Source organism: Macrobrachium rosenbergii, chromosome 7 (assembly GCF_040412425.1).
Source record: "Macrobrachium rosenbergii isolate ZJJX-2024 chromosome 7, ASM4041242v1, whole genome shotgun sequence".
Taxonomy (NCBI): domain Eukaryota; kingdom Metazoa; phylum Arthropoda; class Malacostraca; order Decapoda; family Palaemonidae; genus Macrobrachium; species Macrobrachium rosenbergii.
The window spans coordinates 29,623,268-29,649,030 of record NC_089747.1 but is presented as its reverse complement, the minus strand read 5'-3'; the positions used below and the strand labels follow the sequence as shown (position 1 = coordinate 29,649,030).

Here is a 25,763-nt window from a genome sequence, read left to right as displayed (position 1 = left end):
GCTGCTAAGAAGGTTGTGTAATCAAGCTCCTTTAGAGCAGAAAAATATCTTGCCTGGTAATTCAGGCTGAGTACATGTTGGATTGGGTATAGATGCATGTTGATTGAATTCAGCAGCCAGTCTTAGAGTTTTGGTGGATAAGGAGTGACTCACTTTGCTCTCCTTTTCAACAAGGGAGGGCAGGTGGCAGTACAGCTATAATCCAGGAAATCTTGCATATCTCTCTTTAAGTGTAGGTCTGTATTGCTCTGTCATCTTTATGCTAGACCAAGAAGTAATTTGTTTTATTCCTAGACACACACAGCAGAGCCTTTTATATTTCATACCTCAACCACCCCACTTTGTCCATGATGTAGGTGACATCAGGTGAGTGAAGGTATTCCCTTACTCACCCCTCATAATCACCAGTTAAGTACACTGTCACCAAGTTTCAGCGAGTGATTCCAGCTCACACTGAGGAATACAATTACATAAGAGACTTGGTTTGTATACCTATGAAAAATACAAGGTACTTAAAACTTGAAAATATTTTTTTCTGCAGATTCATTAATCTGAACTTCCAATGACCTCCCCCCCCATCACTCAAGACAGTGATAATTAGAGGGGACTAACTTGTTGCTATCTTGGTCTGTGGAGTGTGAGCTGGGAATATGCAGTAGGACCCTCCTCCTTTCAAGATCAGTGGAATTTGTTACTGTAGTGGTATCTCCCACAAGTCCTTGAACACCTTTTCTTTGGGACCTGTGGTGGCTGCTTAACAGGTTGAGTAGTCACCCAGCTTTGACAGATAAGTATTGGAGTGCTTGGAGTGCAAGTCTGAGGATGAATATTGACAAATCAGTCTTTTCCTTCTTCCTTCTCTCTCACTGTGTGGACCATTAGCTCAGGCTGAGTACCTGTTGGATTAGGCCTTGATACAGGTAAGGTACACAATTGAGCTCCAGATTTAGAGTTTTGTCTTTAAGATACATCTCTCTCCACTCTTCCTTGTAAAAAAGTGGGAGGTGGTTTGCTGGTAGAACTATACCCTCTTGAACCCGTTAATGATATTAGCCAGATATAGTTGCTTTTTGACTTGTTTAACCTTACTGGGTTCTGTGAAGATTTCCTAATTTGAGCAAGGCTATCCCTGTTGAGAGCCCTACCACTCAGACATCCCTATGATGGACTGAGCAGGAGGTTACAAGAGTCATTGCTCCCCTTGCTCACATTTGTGATGGATTGTAACATTTCCGGGTTGATTTGAGCTTCCAGTAACTTGACTGTGGTGACCTCCCACTTTATGAGTGAGTCTTCTACATGAATAGAGATGGTTTGTATTTCTGTAGTAACAAATAACAAAGTGAAAGGTGTTCCCGCACTCATACCCCTTAACCTTTAGTTAACTACCTTGTTACCAAATGTCACAGACCAGTTTCAGCTCTTCCAGAGGAATACTCTTAGTTAATAGGCTCTGGTTATATATTTAGAAAATATACAACATACTTATTATTCTTTGTCAAAACATTTTTCTAATTATCAAGTGTCATGCTCATTTATTATTATATTCTGTGCTGTTAATTTTTACCTTTTCTTGCCCAGCCCAGTGAAAGTTAAGAATTAAAGTATAGTATATCAGTTTAATTTGAAGTTTCTCTGTATTTCAGACTTCAAGAATGATTACAAAACCCTCTATCCTTGGTATATGGAGACAATCTGGTGGATATTTTCACAACTATACCAGAAGGGCTTTGTGTATCGTGGCTTCAAGGTGATGCCTTTTTCAACAGCTTGCTCCACACCTCTCTCAAATTTTGAAGCTGGCCAGAATTACAAAGACACTCAAGATCCTTCAGGTTAGTTGGTATATATATAGTTTTTCTTACCTGTATAATGTTGTTTCTTTAATATTTGATTTAGCTCATGGGTTAAATATTCAATATGGTAAATTTGTGGACAGTATTTCACTTTTTTGTCTGTCTCTGCTAAACATACTTAGTTTGTTTCTGCTAAGTACCTTCAGCTAGTTCAATTTGAAGTTAGAAAGAGAAAGGAAAAAATAGGATGATAAAAGAAGATGACCGCTGATATTATTGTAGCAGCTTTGAGAAAGAATTGGGTTGTTGCTTGTGACATTCATAACCACCCAAGAGTACTTTTGTTGCTGTAATTTAAAATATGTAGTAGGATCCAAATGAGAGATTGAATTTTGCTTTAAAATACATGGAAGCAGTTCTGTTTATTCCAGAGAGGTTAGAGTTAGAAGACAGATGTGAAACAGCTGTGTCAGTGACCAGTTTCGTTACAATAATACTGAATTAGGAGGTTAAAGCTTATAAATTTAAAAAATACATAAACTCAAAATATATAAAGCTGATTTGATAGAAGCTGTTCATTTATTTAAACTTTTTTTTTTTCATTTCTATTCACATTGCCAGCAGAGTAAATTTCTCGTTTTACTTTAATCTGATTGCAATATTCATTTGTGTATGTGCTGTTTATAAAATCTTGAGACCAAATAACCTCCTCCTGTTAACTGACTTGACTATGAAATATGGTTTATGTTACCAGTTTTGTGATTAATGTTGCAGTGGTAGTAAACTTTCCAATCATTGGTGAACCTGATGTTTTGCTGGTGGCATGGACAACCACTCCCTGGACATTACCTTCAAATCTTGCCCTTTGTGTCAATCCTGAGCTTGATTATGTGAAGGTTCAAGGAAAGGTGAGGTTGAAATGATTGTATACAATATGTTTTGGAAAAAAAAATTGCTTTTTGAGTTCTGCTTCCTTTTTGTATACAGTATTCACTTTTACAATTTTCTGTAGAGTAAAATGTTTCTCATGTGTGTATTTCTATTAAGAATATTTTTTAGGTAACTAATTCATGTAGTTGAAAAGTGGGTGATAACCATTTCCAAATTTCTTGGTGAATCTGGTTTATACTCAGGTACAGTTTTCCTCTTCACAGACTAAAGAAAAGAGTGGAAAGTACATACTGATGGAGGCCCGACTTTGTCAGATGTTCAAAAATGAGAGTGAATATGACGTGCTGCAGAAATACAAAGGGAAGGAGCTTGAGGGGATCCATTATGAGCCTATCTTTGATTACTTTAAAAGGGTTGGCCTTTATTCCTTTTTATCTGTTATGTTGGTTAATATCTTGGAATAAATGCTTACAAGATTTTCAGTGTAAATGTTGGTTTCAACGTGTACCTTGGCTTAGCATGGTCAGTAGTATTTTCTTAATTTTGTAATTTTGTAAATACTGTACTTCCATTAAGTTTTGAGTGTTGTTGGAAGTTTAATATCTTTATAACTTTTCAGAAAGAAGCCAATGGGGCCTTTAGAGTGCTGTGTGATGGCTATGTAAGCAGTGAGTCTGGCACAGGTATAGTCCACCAGGCCCCTTACTTTGGTGAAGATGATTTCAGGATAAGTTTGAGTTATGGTATCATTACGCGTGATGAAGAGCCCATTTGTCCAGTGGATGATGCTGGTCGATTTGTCCTTCCTGTAACTGACTTCAAGGGGGTTCATGTCAAAGAAGCTGATCCTGATATCATAAAGCTTCTAAAATCTCGAGGGCGGCTTGTTCAGGCTGATCGTGTAAATCATAGCTATCCCTTCTGCTGGAGGTCTGATACGCCACTCATTTATCGCGCTGTTCCCTCTTGGTTTATCAGAGTAGAACAGATGCAGGAGAAGTTGTTAGCAAGTAACGAAAAAACATACTGGGTTCCTAGCTTCGTCAAGGACAAAAGGTACCTATTGCTCTGTTTTTATAAACACAATCTATTACCCTTTACTATTCATTTATATCTGCATTGTTTTTCCAGTGTTACTATATCCATCAATTGGTTTCTTATTAATATGAATTTTTTTCCTTCTTTACATAAGAATTAAGTTTTAATACATTTTACAGCTTTGAGGTTATTACCAATTTTGAAGTACAGTAAACTTCCCATGTTCGCGTTCTCACAATTTGCGGACTCATGTATTCACGGATTTCTCTTTGGAATGTATCTACCCATTATTTGTGGAAAATTTGCCCATTCGTGGTATTTTTCACTGAGAAATATTCACTAAATACTATATTTTCATCTCATTTTCATGACTAAATGCACTTTTTGTGATAAAAATATTAAAATACTTGGGTAATGCTCGAGTTACGATAATTCACCCTATGGTAATTTGATTTTGCAATGGGGTAAGCAATTAATACTGATACAAAAATATTATTTATAAAATATTTTTAAATTTCGCTCGGGCGCAGGCAGCAGCATAATCAGGCAGTGAGAGAGACCAAATTACAATAGAAAACTTTTCCTCCATCTCTTTATCCCATCTTCTAGTTAAAAAAGTAAAAGAGAATGATAAAAGTATTGTTAGTAATGTTATACGTTTGCATAAATGCATACAGCCATAAACAACCAACCAAGAAACTGTTGTTTTGCTTATAATCGAATCGGATAACAACAGCTGCTTACCTGTATTTCAACCATCGTACGGTAATAAACAATTATGTACCATAGGTTATGGCACAAATGACATTAAGTAGAATAGGACTGATATATTTTTACGTTATACCCTTATTTGGTATGGATGAAAGATCGTCATGAAATATACTGCTAAATTTAAGCTGCAAGTTGTAGCTGAAACTGAGAAAACAATGTTCAAGCTGCTAATGGCCATACTGTAAATTATCGTGCACTGGCAACATGGATGAAACCATCGTAATTAGAATAGGAGAGAAAATATTTTAATCAAAACTACTGGGCATGAAAGAACACATTACTGTCATTTTTACGCCGATAAATGATGAATATGTAAAGCTCGTATTACGGTGAAATCAAGTGAAAATAGCGAATGGAATCTTGAATTTTTTTTACACAACACGCCCCCAAACAGCCATCGTCAATCGTCCACTAACGAAAATATTAGATAAATTAATTTTACAACGAGATATATTTTAGTTATATTTTGATTAAAAACACTTAGTATAATGAAAAATAACCTTGCCCCTTATAAATAAAGTATCTAGACTCGAGATTCATTTATGTTAACTAGAAGCAAGGAAAGCGCTCTGAACTGAGTTAAATGTGGTGAAATAAACACCATGTAAACATTTCCATGAAAATAAAATAAAAATCAGTAATTAGTGAATATTGCTATATAGAGAGAGAGAGAGAGAGAGAGATTCAAGGCCCACCCTGGAATGAGCTTAACAGGGTTATGATGCATTATCTCTCTCTCTCTCTCTCTCTCTCTCTCTCTCTCTCTCTCTCTCTCTCTCTCTCTCTCTCTCTCTCTCTCTCTCTCTCTCCTTTAAGGGTAATGTAAGGTGTATTTGAAATATTACTACTGTAGTGTTTTTAGATGATAGAGCATACTGTACATGTAAAATATTTGCTAATTATCGTTGAAAATGGTAAGAAAACCTTACTTTTAATCCTTTTGGTGTCTTGAAAACAACATAACCTGCATTTTTATTGAGTGAAATTTTTCATGAATTATTATGGAGAGAGAGAGAGAGAGAGAGAGAGAGAGAGAGAGAGAGAGAGAGAGAGAGAGAGAGAGAGAGAGTGTTAACATTGGTAAGTTGTTTTGTGATTTTGCAGGATTTTAATTTAAAAATTTATTGATACTTTGCTGTGGTTACCTTAATGTCAATATTTGAAAATTAGTAAACTATTTTTTTATCATAAAAAATGTGTTTAATCATGGAAATAAAATAAAAATCAGTAATTTGTGAATATTGCTCTATGAGAGAGAGAGAGAGAGAGAGAGAGAGAGAGAGAGAGAGAGAGAGAGAGAGAGAGAGAGAGAGAGAGAGAGAGAGAGAGAACTGAGGTGTTTACATCGGTAAGCTGTTTTGTGATTTTGCAAGATTTTAATTTAAAACTGGCAGATGCTCACTATTGCTTGCATTTGCTAGTTCCCTTTTTACTGATAACATAAGTGGTTTCTGAAAATCTCTCCTACATACCCATTTCCTTTGTGGTCACACGCTTGAGTACACTCAGCTGTGTAAACATGGCTACAGGAAGACATCTTATCTTACCACCCAACCAACCAACCTTTGTAAGATTTGATTCTCAACATCTCCCCCAAACATTATTAATGTTATTTCAGTCCATATATGACGATGACAAAAGAAAACATATACAAGCATTGTACAAAATCATACATATTACAAAATCACCTTGTTATATTTTGCAACACATGAGAAATCTGAAAGAAACATATCACAAAATTTGGCAGAAAACATATTACTTTCACATATCATAAGACATATCATTAGGGTATATATGTGTGTATGTGTATAAATATATATAAATATATATATATATATATATATATATATATATATATATATATATATATATATATATATATATATATATATATATATATATATATTTATATAATGCAATGTATAAAATACAAAATCTAAAATATAAAGTATGTTTCAAGTCCCTTTGTACAACCCTGAAACTGCATTATGAGCCCTCTCTGACTTATTCTCACTACCACTTGAAACACATCTGGCATGCTATGGAGCCGTTGCTCAGGTTATAACAGAAATAACATAGTGCTGAGACTGTGCGAGAGATGAGCACGGGAGAAGGCTAATGAGTCCAAATGTGGAGTGTGGTGGTGTGCACTTGAGGAGATGCAGGATGACTCATGTGTGGATGCTGTGCAGAACAAGGCAGCTCATGGATATTAGCATCCCCTGAGTGTTTGTTTTGATTAAGTTCTTACCTGTTGGTGTGGCATGTGCAATTTGAATGTTTTTAAAAAACTTTTCCCCATGGCTAACTGCACGAGCATATTATATGTTTTATTCGTCGAGATTTTTTCCAAACCTATCTTGAGCCTTATGAACGAAATGCAAATGACAATGGTATGTATTGTTAGAATATCCTCATTGATTTCTTTATAGAATGTGTATATACAAGAGACATTGGAAATCAAAATGTATAGTGTGAATCCGTTCTTCATCAAATGTGTAGTCTTGTTTTCTTTGACAAACATATTAATCTTTTCAGGTTTGCTAATTGGCTTCGAGAAGCAAGGGATTGGGCAGTGAGTCGTAATCGGTACTGGGGAACCCCCATACCCCTTTGGGTCTCTGATGATTTTCAAGAGGTATGTAATATAGATAGTTGAAAGGCTTTACTCTTAGGGAGCAGATTTTATTAGATGATCATTGTACTCTTTTAGTAAATTGTGAATTCTCGATTGGTTCATAATGTGTGAAAAAATGAGATGAGAATACAGTATATGTACCCTTTCATTAGGCTTTAAATAAATATATGAACTTTTTATTTTGGTATTGTTTCTATCACCACTATTGTGGTTGTTGTTGAAGGTAACATGGACAGAGTTAATGACACTTTAGATTTGCAGAAGACAAATTTATTTGCCCTTGTTTCTTCAAAGCTGCTCAAGCTTTTTCATTGTAGCCTAAGGAAACGAAGGTGTAAGACAAATATTTCCTTCATTAGTAAATTCACCTTAAGAGAAAATTTACTCTTACTGTAGAAGTTTGAGAGTAATGCATGACATTGTACTTTCAGGTTGTCTGTGTTGGTAGTATAGCTGAACTAGAGAAACTCTCTGGGGAAAAAGTAAGTGACCTTCATCGAGATAATATAGACCACATCACTATTCCTTCATCAAGACTGGGAAAACCTCCACTGAAGCGCATTCCTGAAGTTTTTGATTGTTGGTTTGAATCAGGATCGATGCCTTACGCTCAGGTAGAACTATGTGGTTTCTTTTAAAAATTGTAAGGGTAATATTTTATGTTTAATGTCCTCACAGTGTTTGGTAAACTATTTGTCATTTTTTTTGCATTCATAAATAAATAACTTACAAAGTTTGTTAGGCTGTATATACCTCAAGGTCATTTAGACTTAAACAAAACAGGAGAAGTAAACATTCTATAAAAAATTAGAAGGCTAATTATCATTGAAAAAATAGTGTAAAATTTGAGTATAAATAATAGATATTCTCAAGTTATTTAATTTTAAGTAACCTGGGTGGTTATTGATTAAACTCCATATTCACTTAGGTTGAGAATTGGTTTGATGCTGATTCTAATGTGTTTATGAATTTGATAAGTAAAAAGGATATGAAAAATTTAAGAAATAGAAGAGACCTAAATTATATTTCTCTTGCAACACCAGTGTTGACACTTGTGAATTTGATAGTCATTTATGGGTAGCGTGGTAACTGGACAATAGACAAATGTCTAATCAGGTACAGTTACATCTTGAATAACATGGGTTATGTTTCTTAAATAGTGTTATTTAAACGTAATTTTCCTATAAGAAACAACCTTAATAATGAGAGTTATGTTCCTGGACTCTTGAGAAAGTTTTGAAGGTTACAGTACTATAACCTTTAAAGAAATACAGTAATCCCTCAATTATCAGGATTGCTATTATTCGACACACCCAGACCAGGAACCAAGGCCCCAAAGATATATGACATGTAATTTTTAAAAAATTTGAAAAATTGCCCTTCGATGGTTGGCAATGCTGCTCAACCTCGTCAAAATGTTGGCAACACTGCTTACACTTAAACAGACCGAGAAAGGGTTTTGGGGAGGGGGGGTTGTGGTTGGTCCGGATGGCTGGGTGCTGTGTGAGAGGAGGTGCAGTAAGGCTGTGTAGAGGAATGTTGGTGGATCTTGTGAGCAGTTTCCCTGGCTGGGAGGGTTTGGGGATGCAGTCGTGTGCATAGGGTATAGAGAGAGAGAGAGAGAGAGAGATGAATTGTCAACAGTGATAAAATATTTTCATGTGTATTGTTATGTGTGTGATAATCATACTTAGAGTCAACTAAACTTGTAATGAAATACTACAGTAAATCAAGCAAAGCAATAAAGAATGGCAGATGTGATGACATGCTAAGAAACACAAACATGCACATCATATAGAGAGACTAACTTCAACATTAATGATATGCCAGATGTACATGTAAACACACACACACACACACACTCAGGCATACAAGTAAAGCTTCTGTGATGTTATAAGGTGGAATGAAAAATCATTAATTCCAATAAAACAGAAAATGATCAACTACTTTTGTGTTCTTTGAACAGTCGTCATCGAGAAATGCCCATGTACTGTAAAGATGTAAACACCGGGTGTTGTAATACATAAATTCAATTTGTATTTTACAAACCGAACAAATTTCATTTTGGTAGATTGTACTTAGGCTTTCAAACAAGATTACCAAACTTATGGTGTATTTTAACAATTCATAAACATCTCTTATCATTAACAACCACTTCCCAAAGAACTGACACAAACAACATCGACTGTGACATAAAAAAATGAATCGAGGGAAACAGCTGCTTTTGCGATTTTGAGTGATTTTACTCAAACATAAAGTATATTAGTTTACCTCTGTAAACCCATTTTACATTTATTTACAAAAATAAAAATAATAATTCCAGTAATACGTTCGTTTCTAGTAGCAACTAAAAAATGATTTTCCTAAGTCTTTCACTAGTAGGCTCAATCAGCTGGTTCTAAGAAAGTAACAATATAAATGGCAGCCAATTGGTTTCCTTATATATATTACAATGATGATATAACTTGATAATACAATATAAATGGATTCAATAAGTAAAATACCAGTTTCATTACCATACCTTTATCTTAAATACAGGTGTAATAGCCTACTTGACTTATGCAAATGGATACAGGTCTATAGTTCATGCATATACAGTTTGTATCTCATATATGGTAATACAATGTGATAACAACTGATAAGAAAATTGCTGTATAGAAATATACTAATACAGGCAGTACCTGGTTTACTACCTGTATGGCTTACGACGTTCCGAGGTTACGACGCTTTTCAGATATATTCATCAGAAATTATTTCCTGGTTTACGACACGTTCCAGGGTTACGACGCATCGTACGCCAATCCAACGGAAGAAATATGGCTCCAAAACAGCAGAATAATCAAAATTTGGAGGTTTTTATGAAAAACTCAATGAAAATGCAGTTTACATCGATTTCAATACACCCAGAGCATTAAAAGTAAGGTTTTCTTAGGATTTTCAACGATTTTTTAGTTTACGATGCAGCGTAAGAACGGAATCCCCATCATAAACCGGGGACTGCGTGTAGTCATAAAACCATGATAGGCTGTGGGTAAACACAGATAGGCTACCTACATAATGAATTGTGTCATTCACGAGAGACAGAAAAAGAAGGGGTTACAATTTTTTTCAGTGCATTTTGGTAGTATATTTTGTTACAAATATAGAGGAAAAAAGGTAGATAATTGCCTTATGCATAAAGTTTTCAGTGTAAAGTTTAAAGATTGTTGTTTATAAGAATATTGAGTGTTTACAGTTGTGTGGTATTGACAAGGTTAGGTGAGGAAGGGTATGGAGTTGCCTTTGAACATCACTAGATATTTTTTACCTGCCATTATCGGACAGGCTCTTGGTACTATTAATCCAGATAATTGAGGGATTATTGTATTACATTACTGTAACATTTTAAGAAATATTATTGATACAGTAGAAGGTCCAGAAACAAGAATAAACATATGAGTGTTCTCATTAATATACTCTTTAAATTCTACATGTTTTGTTTTTTACTCTACTGGTTGTTGTCTGCTGCCATATGTCCTCACCCCACTTGAGTGCAATCCTAGTGTCAATTGAGCAATTAAATTCACTATAGGAGATATAGATGCACTTTTGGGAACCCTGGGTTGGTTTTCCTCTCCTGCTGCTAGATAGCATGGCTGTTTGTGACATCACTGCCACTTGGGACAGTCCCAGACATGTGGTTGATTTGGAAATGATGCTTATGAGTAAATTCATGTTAAATCAAAATTGTCATGTTAGCAAAACATGTCTGTAGATATTTGCTCATATTAAAACCTTTTTTTTTAAACTATATTATTTGGTAGGTGATTGTAATATATACATTTTGCCATCAGACGTTTTATCAACCTTTTCAGGTTCATTATCCATTTGAGAACAAGAGGGAATTTGAAGATTGTTTCCCCGCTGACTTCATTGCTGAGGGTATTGACCAAACCCGTGGATGGTTTTACACTCTCCTAGTAATCTCGACAGCATTGTTTGGGAAACCTCCATTCAAGAACCTGATTGTAAATGGCCTTGTATTGGCAGAGGATGGCCAGAAGATGAGCAAGCGAAAGAAGAACTATCCAGACCCAATGTACATGGTTGACAAGTATGGTGCAGATGCTCTAAGGCTGTATCTTACAAACAGGTATGTCAGACTTCTTACATTTTTATACCTGCATAACATGAACACTATTTATTCAATTGGTATTATCAAAGAGGAAAACTGTTTGATGCATTGGAAGTTTCGTTGAGATTATTTATTTAATACAACACCACCAATCATGAGATATCTGTTTCCGTGTAGGAAATCTCCCAATCCCACTGACTGAATCCTTTAGAAAAGGATGCTCTCTTCTCTCCAGGCCACATGGTTACCATTGTTCCACTTCATCCCACATTCCATTGCATAACTTTATAATGTCACCAGCTCATCCTGTGTTTCTCCCAGCTTGCCTTCTTGACCTTTTTTGTTTAGTATTCCAAATTCAGATTCAAAACTCTTATTCATACGAATACAGCTAATATACATAAACAAATATCCTTTGTTTTCCTTTCACTCCTCCACCTTCCTTTCAAGTTTCATTTCCTTTTTCTTTTGTTTTTGTGTATGAATATATAGTGGGTACAATGATCTCCATCTCCCATTATGGTATTGGTTTGTGAGGACACAAAAACAGTTAACAGTGGAAAATTTCTTTCATTTTACTTTGCATTTGTAAGACTGTTGATCATGTTTATTGGAGTTTTCCTACTTTTTGTTTCTCTTACTACCTTCTTCTGCTTCGTTTAACGTGCTTTTTCCCATTTTTCATATGGGGTAAGCACAATGCCTTCTTTTTGAAGGACTTTGATTTGGCGTTGGGGTAGGCCGTAGCCTCGATCGGCTGCCCTGCCTGACATCGCTTAGACCCCGGTAGCACGTGTATATGTATTGTGCCAAATCCCCAGCTCCCTTTCTCCCAGCAGCGAGGAGACGTGAGTGGTTAGGCCGACAGTTCGAGACGTGCGAGGCGTCTGTTATGTTTTTAGAAGATGTTGGGGTGGCTTTGTTTGTGTGTGCATTAGTCTGTAACACCCATTTGCTGTCAGCAAACCTAATTCCTTAATTTACTTTTAATTACATTAAGTGAAGTATAAGTGTCAGGGTAGCTTGCTTTTGTTTGGCAGTATAAAAATATTGGGCTATGCTAACTGGTAACAGGTTTAGCTTGATAATGTCTGTTTCTAGCTCTGTAAGAATTTATATGCGTTTTAGTATCTGAAGCTAAGTGGAATGTCTTATATAAGGTTAGTCTTAACTGCTGATGAGTGTAGTAATGAGGGTTTGTTTGTGTGCTTATGATCCTGTGTTCGTATGCCTTGTATTAGGTTAGAATGTAAGGGTTCCTTTTTGTATTCCCTGGGCCAAGATCCTTACTTGGTATGCTTATCTTGCTGAAACAGTGTTTGCTGCAGCATCTTTCCTAGTTTGTAAGGTTTAGAGCATGGCCAAGTGGTTTCTTTTCTCTCTGAAAAGATTGAACAAGTGGTGCACTTTGAAGAATTTTATGGATCCATCTCCAGACAACATACAAAAGGGTGTCAGTCTTGCCAACTTAGCCATTTTTCATCAAAGAAAGCGTCAGCCCTGACAATGGATCTATCCTCTAAGTACCTCTTCGGCCTCTTGCCTGCTCACTTGTGGCAACTTTAGGCTTCTTGTTAGAGACATTCCTCTTCCCTAAAGATAACATCAGGGAGCTTGGCAACAAGCTGATCAATACAGCCACACATATAGCAATCTTTTGAATGGAGGAACCATATTCATCTTGGTGTCTATATCTGCCTGCCAGGTTGAAGTTTCTCTTTAGACCAAAGGCTTTCCAAGTCCTTGGTACTAATCAGGCATCAGGGCTCAGCTTACCAGTCAAGATGGGCCTATTCACCCTATCAGATAGATAGACCCCAGAGCAGCAGACTTCCTGCAAGTCCATTTAAGTCAGCGGGGCAGCTAAGGCCCTTTGGACGAGCATCAGATGAAGGTGAGATTGCCCTTCCCACTTTGTCACCTTTCCTGTTAGGTGTGCCTGTCTCAAAGAGTGTTGGAAATAGAGCCAAACCCTCAGGGGAAAAGCCCTTTTCTGTCAAGCAGCCTAGTAGAGTTAGTCCTTTGCTCAAGAAGTTCAGAGCCCTGGATGGAGAAATTCAATCTATGCAGGAAATGGAGGCTGTAGTGGAAGTCCTCAGGTTACTATAGATGTCTCTTTGTGGCCTTGAAATCTTTGGGGAAAAAGAGACTGGCTATAGACCTGAGTTACTTGAGCAAGTTCCTTTGTTTAACCATCCTTCAGGATGGAAACAGAGTCCTTAAGCCAGTCAGTTTGGAGAAGGAACTACTTACTGTTGCTAGCCTTGAAGGATAGTAGTTTCGTATCCCTGTTCATTCACTGTGAAGAATGTTCCTATAATTTTTTGGGTGGGAAATGTCTACTGGTTCAAGGGGGTGTGTTTTGGCCTGTTAATAATGGCAAGTCTTCACCAGTATTATGGCATCCTGTGGCAGTATGGACACAAACTGGACATCTGCATTTGCTGATACCAGGACTACTGACTGGTTATAGCTTCCTATCCACCAGAGTTGGTAAACCATTGAGTTCTCTTAATTAACTCTAATTTCTGGTGATACAGATTGACTGGGGAGAGTCAGATCTGGTACCAACCACAGTATTAGGTTTGGAGGGTTATCCACTGACATCTTACAAGAAGTTGTGTCACCCAAAGGACAGGATCCACAAGTAACTAGAGACTCCTCTCCCATTTTCCATACATTTGGACCCTCCTGCAAAGGCTTGGTAAGTGGCAATAGACCACCTTGTTCTCTAAAGAAACTAATTCCATACAGCAGGTTCAGAATATGATCTCAGCAACTTCAGTTGGCCCAGTACTGGGAGGCATCCTTCACACTTGGTGATGCTCTCGTGCTAGCTTATGATGAAAATGTGATGAATGTATAATGCCCACAGAGTGCTGATTTGTCAGTCTCGTGTGTGACAGCACCACTGCAACACCTTACCTTAAGAACCACAGCAGCACCATTCAGCAAATTTGTGATGCTTTGCAATGGAAATTTTCTTCTGGGTGGAGATACATTGTATTACCATCATTGAAAAAACTGCAAATTGGAGAACAAATATATTTAAGTTGTCCACTTAGATTTTGGAGCATCATGCTCCCTCTTCAGTGTGGAGATACTAAAACCCAAGTAAAATTTATTATGAGCGACATTAACAGAGAAAGAAAAATAATAATACATGAAATCTAAGTAACTAATAAAACAGGCTAATTTCAAGGGAAAATCATTTAAGAGATAATCTGTCAAGTTAAGCACCAGCTGTTAGGGAGTAACCAAAATAAACAATGTAAAAAATGTTAAAATGTGTGTTTGGGTCATAACAATGAATTGCTGCTTTTTTTATGAATTGGGTATAAATCATAAATGTGATAAAATAAAAGTGAAGGTTAGAAATTAATATTGTAAAAAAAGAAAAATAATACATAATGTTAAATATACATACCTATGCTTATACTTGGGGAATTATATAAATAATATAAAAGGTTTCGCTAAGGAAGTTTCAGATGTATTCTGTAAAAACTAAAATGATGTGAGTGGAAAAGCAAAAATAAAAGGATTTGATGTTAGTGAGTGGAAAAGCAAAAGTAAAAGGATTTGATGTTAGTGAGTGGAAAAGCAAAAATAAAAGGATATACCACATCCAAGGGCTGTAACAATTCCTTTTCAGATTACTTTATTAATTGAAAATTACTGCTCCTAAGACTGAAATAAGGCATGATTGCTATTAACAAAGCTTCAACACTTCTGTGTTTATAATAATCATTCCATTTTAAACCAATTTTACACTCAATATATTCTCTGGTTTTCGTTGGTCATTTGATTAAAAATAGTTTTTCATATTACAGGTCTTAATGTCATATTTTGTTCTTTTAACCTGGACTCCCAGTCTCTGCCATGCCACTCTCACCCTAGTATGATTTATTACAGTTCGCAAGGAATGGTATACACACAGATTTTAACCTGTAGGAAAGAACACTCCTAATAGTAGAGGGGTATTTAAAAACAGCTTGATTGGGGAACTATGAGAGATAGATACCAATTTATTTATATTCTAAGAATATGGTAAAGACAAAAGCCTCCTGTCACTTGGGTCAGAAGGCCTATGGGAAGGCTGACCATATTTCTTTCTAGTTTTAATAGGTACTTAAGAATAGTAAAGATCTCTCTCATGTTACAGATCTCACATTCAAGATATTCAGGACTGCATATTCTATATGCTTTCAAAAACATGGATGATATGACAGATGATTCTATGTTTGTATGGTGGTGTGACTAGTAATGTATATATGCACAAAAGTTGGTTGACTTTTGAAATACAGAGAAACTGGGAGTGTTTCCTTTGTGAATCTTGGTGTCAAAGAAGGCTGGTGTATTGTGTTCTTCTCATTCATACTTAAGTGTATGAGTATAGTAGGGTGTAATTAGTTCAAATTATTGGAAAGTGAATAAAAATCTGAATACTCTGGCCATATAAAAAAAAAAACATAAACATACTGAAGCCATTTAGGTTATGTATTTGGGGAAGACACTGTTTCAAAATATTTTATAAACAAGTTGTATAACACAGGGGAGAGAGGATTACCCGTACTCATCTCATATTTCTGTTGATAATACTCTCCTTGGCATTCAAATAAATTATAAGTGGTGTGCAAATAAATGAAATTAGTAAATACTCCACAAGGAATTTTGAGATTAAGGTTGAGACCTGTAAGTTTTCTTTTCAAGAACTCTATGGATTCCTGGACAGGAACTTGAGGAAAGAGAGAATCTGCATCAAGCCTTGACATCTTTCCATTAAGAAGTCCACATAAAGTTTTTGAGCAATGTGCTTCCTTTTCAGTGTGGACCCACTACACTGAGTGAAGTTAAGAAATAGGGAAATAAAAAGAATATAATACATGAAATATCAGTAACAATAAAACAGGCTAATTTCAAGGGGAAAAAGCATTGTTACTACCGAAATAGGAATTTAAGAAATAACCTGTCAAGTTAAGTACCAGTTATTGGGGTGGATTTTTAGAAAGTGAAGCTGAAATAATCACGACACCTTGCAGATCAACAACAAGCCTTTACCAGGGGAAGTAGGCTAGGTTTGTTTCATGGTTTAACAGATGCAATACTGGTTCACTTGACTCCTCTACGTCAGTGATGACCAGCACTTTCATCTCTTCACATCTAGAATAGGCTCTTCCTGTCTACTATTGAGGGATATATATTGTTCCTCTATCTAGTATTACTTAGTTGAGGCCTGGATGAAAGTTCAGATTGCATCCTCTCTGACACTCTGCAGACTTTGGCCAGGCAGTGCTTAGGGGAGCAATAAACAAACTGATTTTTAGGCCTGGCCATAGTATCTTGACCTAGGCCCCCTATAGGTCCTTACAAGAGGCTTCTATCCAAGACTTGAACACAAACAATTTAATTGGTACTCTATGCCTGTGCAAAGGTGGTCTTCAAACTTCACAGCTCATCTAATACTGACTCATTCTAAAATACTGATCTTTAGATGGATTGGCTTTTCACAGTTCCTGTGTAGGGATGCCACCAGAGGATTAGCTTTCAACCTGGTGATTGTTATCTTGAATTCTTAGTGCTTTGGATAGGGCCACTCTCTCTCATTCTCCCACTGAAATGGTGAATGAGGCATCTTGCAGATGATGGAACTTCTTTTTTTTTATATGTAAAAACACATTTTTAAATATAAACTCATAAACCATAAAGGTACATAGCCCTCCTCCCAATCCTGCACTCATTCTGTTAGACTCTTGGGAACAACAGAAAGGGGGAAGTTACGAAGCAGCTCTAATGATGTGGCCTCAAGAGATGAGAGCATTTTAATAAAGGTTCAGGTTTGTCCAACTGATATTTTCTTCTTGGAAACCAGCATCTTATGATTAATGAGTTTGTGTTTAAAAATTGTTTTTATTTAAAACCAGTTTTTTCTGCAAATTTATTAATTAGAATCTTAAAGTTTTGTCAGTTCTCTTCACTTTGTGCACTGTCCATCTGAACTCCCATCAATTCTAGGTTTTCAACTGTTTTCACTTTCCATGATTTCTTAGGCCTTCTTAAAGGTGTGCATCCTGTTAGTTTTTTATTTACAGGTTTTCTGACTTAATTTTTAAATTTCTTTGCATTACATATCCAGACCATCTCTGTCACTTCCTCAGCCATGATATGATGTTCGTACTATGCTGTAACCATGAATCTCAAAATGTCTTTTTGCTTTGTCAGTGCCTGTGTTTCTGCTGTACATAGGATTACAGTCCTTAAGTACTCAGCTTTATAATCCACTGTAACAATTGCATTCTCATCAAGTCCTAGATGGCTACAGCATCCATTGCCCCTCAGCCACCTTGCTTCTGCCTTTTATGTTCTATCTGTTCCCCTTTTTCTTTTTTTGACAGCTTTTCAGCTTGTTCTGTTTTACCTTGCTCCATTATTATTATTACTAACCACTTCAAGGCCAGGATGATAGTATGTATGGTCAGTGATATTGTTTAACTTACTTTGCATTTTGTAGCAAATAAGACCCCCCTCCAATTTCAGAAGGGAATACAGTACTAAGAAAAAATGTGTTTTTACATGTAAGCATTTAATGATATGCAGTATTGTGTATAACACTGAAAAAAAAACTTAGGCAAAACATGCAGCTAGAACAGCGGGGAACATCTCATTAATTCCATGGTATAGCAGAAAACAGTGTATAACACTCCCCTTCTCCTCCTCTGCCTCTGAAGGTGACACTTGATTTATGAGTGCTTAAATTTTCCAAGTAAACAAAAAATAAATTTTAGATGAATATAAGATTTTATTTAAAATATATTAGAATATGATTTGCAGTAATTCAATAAAGTTATATAAAGTGTAAACCTAGCTGATCTCATAGCCTGCATGTGTATGTGGACGTGTATGCATTGCGTTAAGGTAAACTACACGATGCATTAACTCACTTTTTCCCTCTTCTCCCTGTCAAACTATTTTGCTTTTGAAGAACAAGAGAGAGAGAGAGAGAGAGAGAACTTGTTATATTGTTTATGTATAATTGACAAAGTGACAGCTCTGGATACACATATGGCACTTTAGAAGATATAAGGATATCTCTCATGCAACCAGGAAATTCATATAACTGGCAGTCTTTTGGTTGTGAGGGTGCTGGTTATGAGGGATTTTATAGTAATAGTAATACAGTAGTAGTAATAATGATAGTACTTGATTAAATGCCAGTAATGTTACAGCATTATGGGGTTTAGCTAGGTGCTTATGCTGGTAGTCTATGGCATCTGGGTAAACATTAGCCTACCAGATACCTCAGTATGACATATGTCTTGATTAATATATTTCTAACCAAGTTTTGGGAAAAGAAGGGGTCTTGTATGCCATCAGTAAAGAAATATAATAATCAAAATATTTTCAGCAGTTATATGTAGTATTCAGGATTATTAAAATGATTAAGTGATTCAATTGTGTTTGTTTTGGTAGTTATCACGTGAGTTTGTTCCAACAAGTATACTGAACTACATTTTCATATATGGAGTAATCCACGCTTACCTATCTTTGGCTGTTATTGCATCATCTCTGAAAAACATAATCCTAATAGTATACCTATGTCATGTGGTGTGACCTGGATCGACCTACCATCTTCCATTGCGATCACAGCCGTCCTAGCATTCACACGTTTTTCGAGTTGTTTCTCGTATTCTTTCACAATGTTCTCTGTTCTTTGTGATTGGGAATGCGTACTCCCCATGCCTAGTGATTGTCTGGCCATATTTGCTGCACCTAGCTTTCATCTCCATGTCTATAGATTATATTGGTGTTTCAGTGCTCTGTGCATTGGTTTTTTCCTTTGGTGCAAACAAAGAGTGGCGTACTAGAATGTGACCCACATGCATCTTCCTCTCAGAGTGAAGAAAATAAGGCATAGATTAAGTGTTGTTTCTTCTTGGGTGGGATTCCATCTCAGGCTGTATAGCCTTGATAATGTAGAGGGACTTGACCCTTAAAGCAGTTTTCCTGTTGGCATTGGCGTCAACAAAGAGGGTGGGGTAACTTCATGCCCTCTTATATGACGTTACCCACACCCATGGATGGACATCGATTGGCTTCATCTTCCTCACAGAGTTCCATCTGGAGGGGAAGACATCACCGGCAACATCATGAGGAACAGAGGTGAGTATGTTACACACAGTATACACCTCTTGCATGCCCTTGGGATATCAAGTAGGAACACTCACATTTACCTGAGAGATAGTCTTCCCACATTCAGGTAAGGCTCCATTCATACTGTGTGTGGGTAGTTATCCTCCTTATACTGCCCCACATAGTTTCGATCTCTCACTCCTAGGAGGATGAGCGTAGTTGTGTATGGGCTGACTCACAGTGGAAGATGGTAGGTTGATCCGGGTCACACCACATGACCAAAGTATAGCGTTAGGATTTTGTTTTTCGGGGATGATGAAATAAGAGGGGAGGGTAAGTAAGCGCGGATTACTCATATATGAAAGCATAGGCTTGGCTTAATGTTAGGAAAAACACAAATTTCTTTTTAATTCGGTATTTTTTTCTTGTAATTTTATTTTATAGAAGTTACTGGTTTTCTTTACTAAGATTCTCAATTATAGCCCTTCTGTGAGAGGAGAAAACCTGAGGTTCAAGGAATTGGATGTTTTCAACCTCCTTAAAGAAGTGTTCATCCCATGGCTCAATGCATACCGATTCTTTGTGCAGCAAGTTGAAAGGTGAGTATTTTATAAGTTATTTAATTTAATATTAAGTTTGCAGTGTTTGTAATTTCCATAGTATTGATCTGTAATTATAATAATTATTATTATTCAGAAAGTGAAACCTATTCATATGGAACAAGCCCACAGGGGCCATTGACTTGAAATCAAGCTTCCAAAGAATGGTGTTCATTAGGAAGAAGTAAGAGGAGGTAAAGAGAAAGTTCAGTAATCCTGATTCCATACATTAGTTTAATGAATACGGAGTTGCAGTTTTATCTGTTTAGTAGTAATACTTTGAAATCTGATCATCTTGTGAATACGACAGGTAGAATTAAAAACAGTGGTGGTATGGATAAATATTTTGGTCCATGGAGGGGACAGATTTTTTAGTACCTTAAAATATGTAATTTGGACAAAATTAAAAGATTAGAGTATAAATATTTTGTTAGTATTTTTTCCAGGTTTCAAATTTTCCATGTTTAAGTGGAATCCCATTGCAGGATCATCACCAGGCTAAAATTTTAATTGGCACTTTATGCTTGATGCTTTTTTATGCAGCATCAGTACCTCTATAAATTGGTTTTCTTTTCTTCAATTATTTTAGCACCACCTTGAGTTTTCCTTTCTCTCTCGCTCTATGTGAAGCAAGAAGTTAACTGTAACTGTTGTACTTAACTTTCTTTTACTTTCAATTTTCATGTTTGTTCTACACTTACTATATCAAACCAGCTTAATCAAGAAGGTTATGCTTTTGTTTTTTGTCTGTTAATAGGATTATGTAATGTTTTTATGTGGATACAGGTCTTGATTTTAATCCAGAATTTTTTTAACACTTTTTTTTATATATATACTATGTTCACTGGTTATTTTTGCTATTGTTAGGATATAATTTGTAGTTTTTTCCTTTGTAAATTGTTAAAGGATATTTAGCTACCTTAGCTTTCAGCTGTTTAATGTGTCACTGTATCCAAGCTTTTTTAGGTAATTTTGCTTTAAGCCTTTTTGCTACAGTAATTGAGATGTGTAGATGAAGTGATTATAAATGTTCAAGTATAGATAATATCAAGTATAAGAAAGGTTGAGTGTTACAGTTTCTCTCATTCTAGTATGGTGAGCCTCGCAAATGTGTAAGTGTACTTGTGCTATATGTAATTCACCTCTTTTTCTTTACAGATTTGAGAAGGAAGAAGGTGAGCAATTTGAATATGAGGAGAGTTCCTTGGGAAAGTCTAACAATGTTATGGACAGATGGATCTTATCCTTCACACAATCCCTACTGAGCTTTGTCCATCGTGAAATGGCTGCGTATAGACTCTACACAGTCACACCTAGACTCGTGAAGTTTGTTGATAACTTGACAAACTGGTACGTCAGGTTTAATAGGAAGAGGCTCAAAGGAGAGACAAGCAAAGATGATTGTTTAAGGGCCCTTGAAACACTTTATTCAGTGCTGTTCTGCATGATCCGAGTGATGGCCCCATTCACTCCTTTCATCACAGAAACAATGTACCAGAACCTCAGGAGAGTTCTGAAGCCTGGAAGTCTTGGGAAGGTAGGATGTTAGCATACAAATTTTGAAATTATATTTACTAATATGCCAGGTTAAGGGAGAACAAACTACCAAAACTTGAAAGTAACTGGGAAAGCAACTGTTTTATGGGAGAATTTTATCCCTTCCCAGGGATTGCCATCTCTCCTTTCAAAGGCTGTTATTCCATAACTCAATTTCAAGGGGTTGTATGTTTAAGCACTGTCCAAATAACCTTACTCACATATTTTTATCCTTGATGATCATGTCATTATTGTTAAATCTCTTTAGTTGTTCATTACGCATTTTATTTTCACTGCCAAGATTAGTGTTTAATTGATTTTTTGTCAGGTGTTTGTCAGGCAGGAAATTTCACTCTTGTGGAAGATTTTATTTATATTTAAAAAATATTGAATGAATATCAAGTAAACCTTACAGTGTTAAAAGCCAAAAAGTTAGTAGTATGACTCATAATGGGTTTGTTGTAATTGGCATTGGAAGACCACTTTGGTTGCTCCAAAGTGTTAATGCAGAGACCTTTAGTATCTTCAGCTTAAGCTGTGACTCAACAACACTTTACTTACCAAGAGATCCAATTTGTCAGGTTAAAACAGGGAAAAAGATAGTAATTGCCAGGAGTTCGCAGAGCCCAGTCATAAAAGATCTGGACGCAGTATGGTATAACATTGCAGGGCAACCAGCCACCTAACTTCAGTCTTGGTTGGAAGTATTTAGACAGTCAAGTTGTGACCAGTATAATTTAGTGAAAACCACTAGGCATAACTTGCCAAGGAGTTGACAACAAAATGGGAGAACATTCCAAATAGGACAAATAAAAGAAAATATCAAGGAAGGAGATGCAAGAAAGGTTTAATCGTCAGATACAGCCAATTCCACTCTTTCACTGATGATGGCAGTGGGGGATCTGTAAATGTGATTTCTGTCTTCACAAGTGGATGTTAGGCCAGGCAACAGCTGGTTGGCAAGAAGTTCATCCACTTGCGACTCAAGTAGGTAAAGAATGGATGACTGGAATGATAGGAAGGGGACTTGCCAGTCATCTTTTTGTCTTCTCTTATTCACAAGGGTAGATCAGACTGGAGATAACTAGACGTGGGCCTAATCTGGTCTCTTATGGGATCTGCAATAATGATAGTGAAGTTATAAGTTTGCTTAGTCATATTGAAGGTCTTGGAGGATGATGTAAAGAACGGATCAAGCTGTGATTTGGCTGTACAAAGATTGTGGATGTTTTTAGCACTGGGTGTTTTGTCTACAGCTTCATTAAGCCCCCTCTGTTCAAAGACAACCTTTCCCATCTGGGAGATGTTAAAATTTAACATGTAGTTGTGTAAGATCCAGAGTTATATATATGAGTAATTTGGAAGAAATCTTGTTGGACAAGAACAGTGCACATAGGGATTGCAACCAAACTGATGTTAAACAAAACAGTAACTATATAATTAAACTGTACCCGAAGAGCAAAGGCAGCACCAGGTTGCATAATCTGTGCAAGGGTATAATTTTTACAGTTTGTTTTCTGTTACCATCAAGACTTATTTCTGAGAGGTGAAACTTTGAACAGTGTGAAGTTATAGAACTGTGAACAGCAAGTTGAGATAAGGCTAATGGTAACAAATGAAAAATAATACAGAAAACAATGAACCTTTAATAAGACAGAAAACAATAAACCTTTAATACTCCTTGCAATACACAATGAAAGTTACATGAAAGTGGTACCTCCCTGTAGGCCCTGTGCAAGGTAGCACTGAGTATTCTTTGGTACGAGGAGGAGGAGAAACATCAAGCTGGTTTGAAGTGTTTTGCTGCTGCCAGACCTGAGGGCATGAAGGACAGGCAGCTTTGTGCTCCGGTGTAACAACCTGTTGGCATAACCTTCCATTACCTCTCAAGTGTTGCAAGTTCAGATCAACAAGCTCTTTAACCCTGAAGGGAGCTAATGCTGTCGGTGCACATCACGAGGTGCACTGTAGGCATTATTGAGGTTCTTTGCAGTGCCCTTTCGGCCCCTAGCTGCAACCCCATTCATTCCTTTAACTGTACCTCCATTCATATTATCTTTCCTCTCTCTTGCTATTCACCTTGTCCTAATAATTATTTCGTAGTGCAGCTGGGAGGTTTTCCTCCTGTTATACCTTTCAAACCTACCTAACCAATCAATTTCCTTTCCAGCACTGAATGACCTCATAGGTCCCAGCGCTTGGCCGTTGGCCTAAACTCTATATTCCATCCCATTCCAACTATGGGACTGAAATTCATCTTTGTTATAAAAACAGTTTACTACAAAAACTGAAATTAACCTCGTATTAAAACAGTAGTTTGCCAGTCTCCTGGCATTCTGATGAACCTTCCAGAAAAACTTATAACCTGGGCAAGGCATATGTGCTTCTTCACTTTCGTTGGTTCCACTAGATCCCTGGATATCGAACCCTTACACTAAAGTTTTTTATTCTGTAATCCTTTTAACCGAGCTTTTTCTGAGGTAATGATAGGCAAGATTTTAAGACCCCCACAAATGAACTGGGTTGGATTTGGGCATTATGTGAAAGGGATCTGTTTCTCTCAAATTCAAATCTTACCACTATTGCCATTTTAATGGACCTGTTTTAATCTTACAAGAGTCTTTTTCTGTTGCTTAGTGATGAAGATGAACATACTGTATTGTAAAAACTATGGAGAATAATCTTGTTCTTTTAACACACCAAATAATTGAACTTCCTTTTCTCTTGACTTGCATTTATTCTTGAATTATCAAAGGATGTCTTGTATGAAATTTAGATTTCTGAAGTTTGATGAAGTTCCTTGGAGTGGAGCTTTGTAATTGGACCTTACGAACCCACAAATTAAGCGTTACTTATTACATTACATTGAATGCTGTATTTGATTTTGTATTATATCTTGTGAAGTAAAAGTATATTGCGAGGGCTTGTTCAATGAAAGCATTGGCAAGGAAGTGGTCATGCAAAGCTGCAGCTCCAAACTTGATAAATATCAAGTTGGACACAGTAGAATTGTTAAAGAGGTTTGGAATCAAGAAGCTGTATACTCCAGGTAGATATGAGATGCATGTAATTTTAACAGATATACTTGTACATAGAATATGAAGTGTCTTTTGCTTCATGAGTATGAACATGTTTTTTGCTTGGAGTTCTTTTCTCCCAACTACCTATGTTTGGTAGCTTCACATCTTTGGTCCACCAACAGTACAGTGTTATTGAATGACATTATTTGACAACTGACTGGGGAGGTACTTTTCTTAGCCATCACTTCATCAGCTTGAGCAGTTGGTTTGCCCATCCTTATTAGGGTGGAAAGTTCTTAAGTATGAAAAGAGCTTTGTATCCAGGAAGCAAGTGTTACTTGAAATTTCTTTTGTAAAATTTATACCTGTGTTTAACAGCTTGCTCATACAGCATTTTGATATTGGCGTTCCATTGTCCTAATAAATAATTTAGGATCTTTAGTTTCAGTATTCAGGAGGCGTACTTCAGTTCTGGCATTATATATTAGTTTTAGGGATGAAAAATTTTAAATTGTTTCCCTTTGTTGGGTTTTGTCTATTTCATGTACATCCGACTGTAATTTTACCTGGCATAATGGTTTGGTGACTGCACAGAATTGTACTGGCAACAATTATTTTGTTGACTGAAGCTGTTGTGCTTTATATTTTAAACTACTGAAGAAAATGTTGATAATAAATATTCAGTTTGAATAGAAATAATGAATTTCAGATTCTTATGGATATTCAAAAGGGTTCTAATAAAGGGGCACATGGCTCTACCCATAATTTCTGTTTGGCCCCTCCCACTTTTGCTTAAAATTAGATCAAATTCTCAAGCGATATTCAGATTTAGTATTGTGAATGTATAATGTACTAGTAGATGAATTAATGATTTTGGTATTCAGAACAGATTTTGTAAAATGATTAATTAGTTATGATCACTTGAAAAGAAGTTTGGTAGTGCCCCAGTAACTTCAGTCACTGCCATCTTACATTGCCAGAATAATTCTGGACAGGCTGGCACCATGCCAATATTAGGTATAAATACATCCATTTCTACACTCTTCTTCTAGATAATTATTTTATTTGCATTTTCCTATTTGGTCTCTCATATTGCTTATAATAAAAGATATAATTCTTAGTGATATTTTTATTTAGCAGTGTGAATATTAATACTAACTTTCTAATAGATAATGATAGTCATTCAAAGAAAAAAGATTTGATAAAACAGCTAATTACTTTTGATTACTGTAA

At 36.2% G+C, this 25,763-nt stretch overlaps 1 protein-coding gene across 4 annotated transcripts in view; it reads left to right on the top strand.

Annotated features, from left to right (window-relative positions):
* Positions 1 to 25,763, top strand: part of IleRS (Isoleucyl-tRNA synthetase) — a 173,882-nt gene that overhangs the window by 139,181 nt on the left and 8,938 nt on the right. For all 4 annotated transcript variants that reach the window (XM_067106897.1, XM_067106896.1, XM_067106895.1 and 1 more), the window contains 9 exons: positions 1,647 to 1,835; positions 2,571 to 2,704; positions 2,951 to 3,100; positions 3,307 to 3,743; positions 7,035 to 7,134; positions 7,566 to 7,748; positions 10,989 to 11,266; positions 19,858 to 19,974; positions 21,133 to 21,511. In XM_067106897.1, the coding sequence (XP_066962998.1) occupies positions 1,647 to 1,835; positions 2,571 to 2,704; positions 2,951 to 3,100; positions 3,307 to 3,743; positions 7,035 to 7,134; positions 7,566 to 7,748; positions 10,989 to 11,266; positions 19,858 to 19,974; positions 21,133 to 21,511 (1,967 nt within the window). The remainder of the gene's footprint in view (positions 1 to 1,646; positions 1,836 to 2,570; positions 2,705 to 2,950; positions 3,101 to 3,306; positions 3,744 to 7,034; positions 7,135 to 7,565; positions 7,749 to 10,988; positions 11,267 to 19,857; positions 19,975 to 21,132; positions 21,512 to 25,763) is intronic.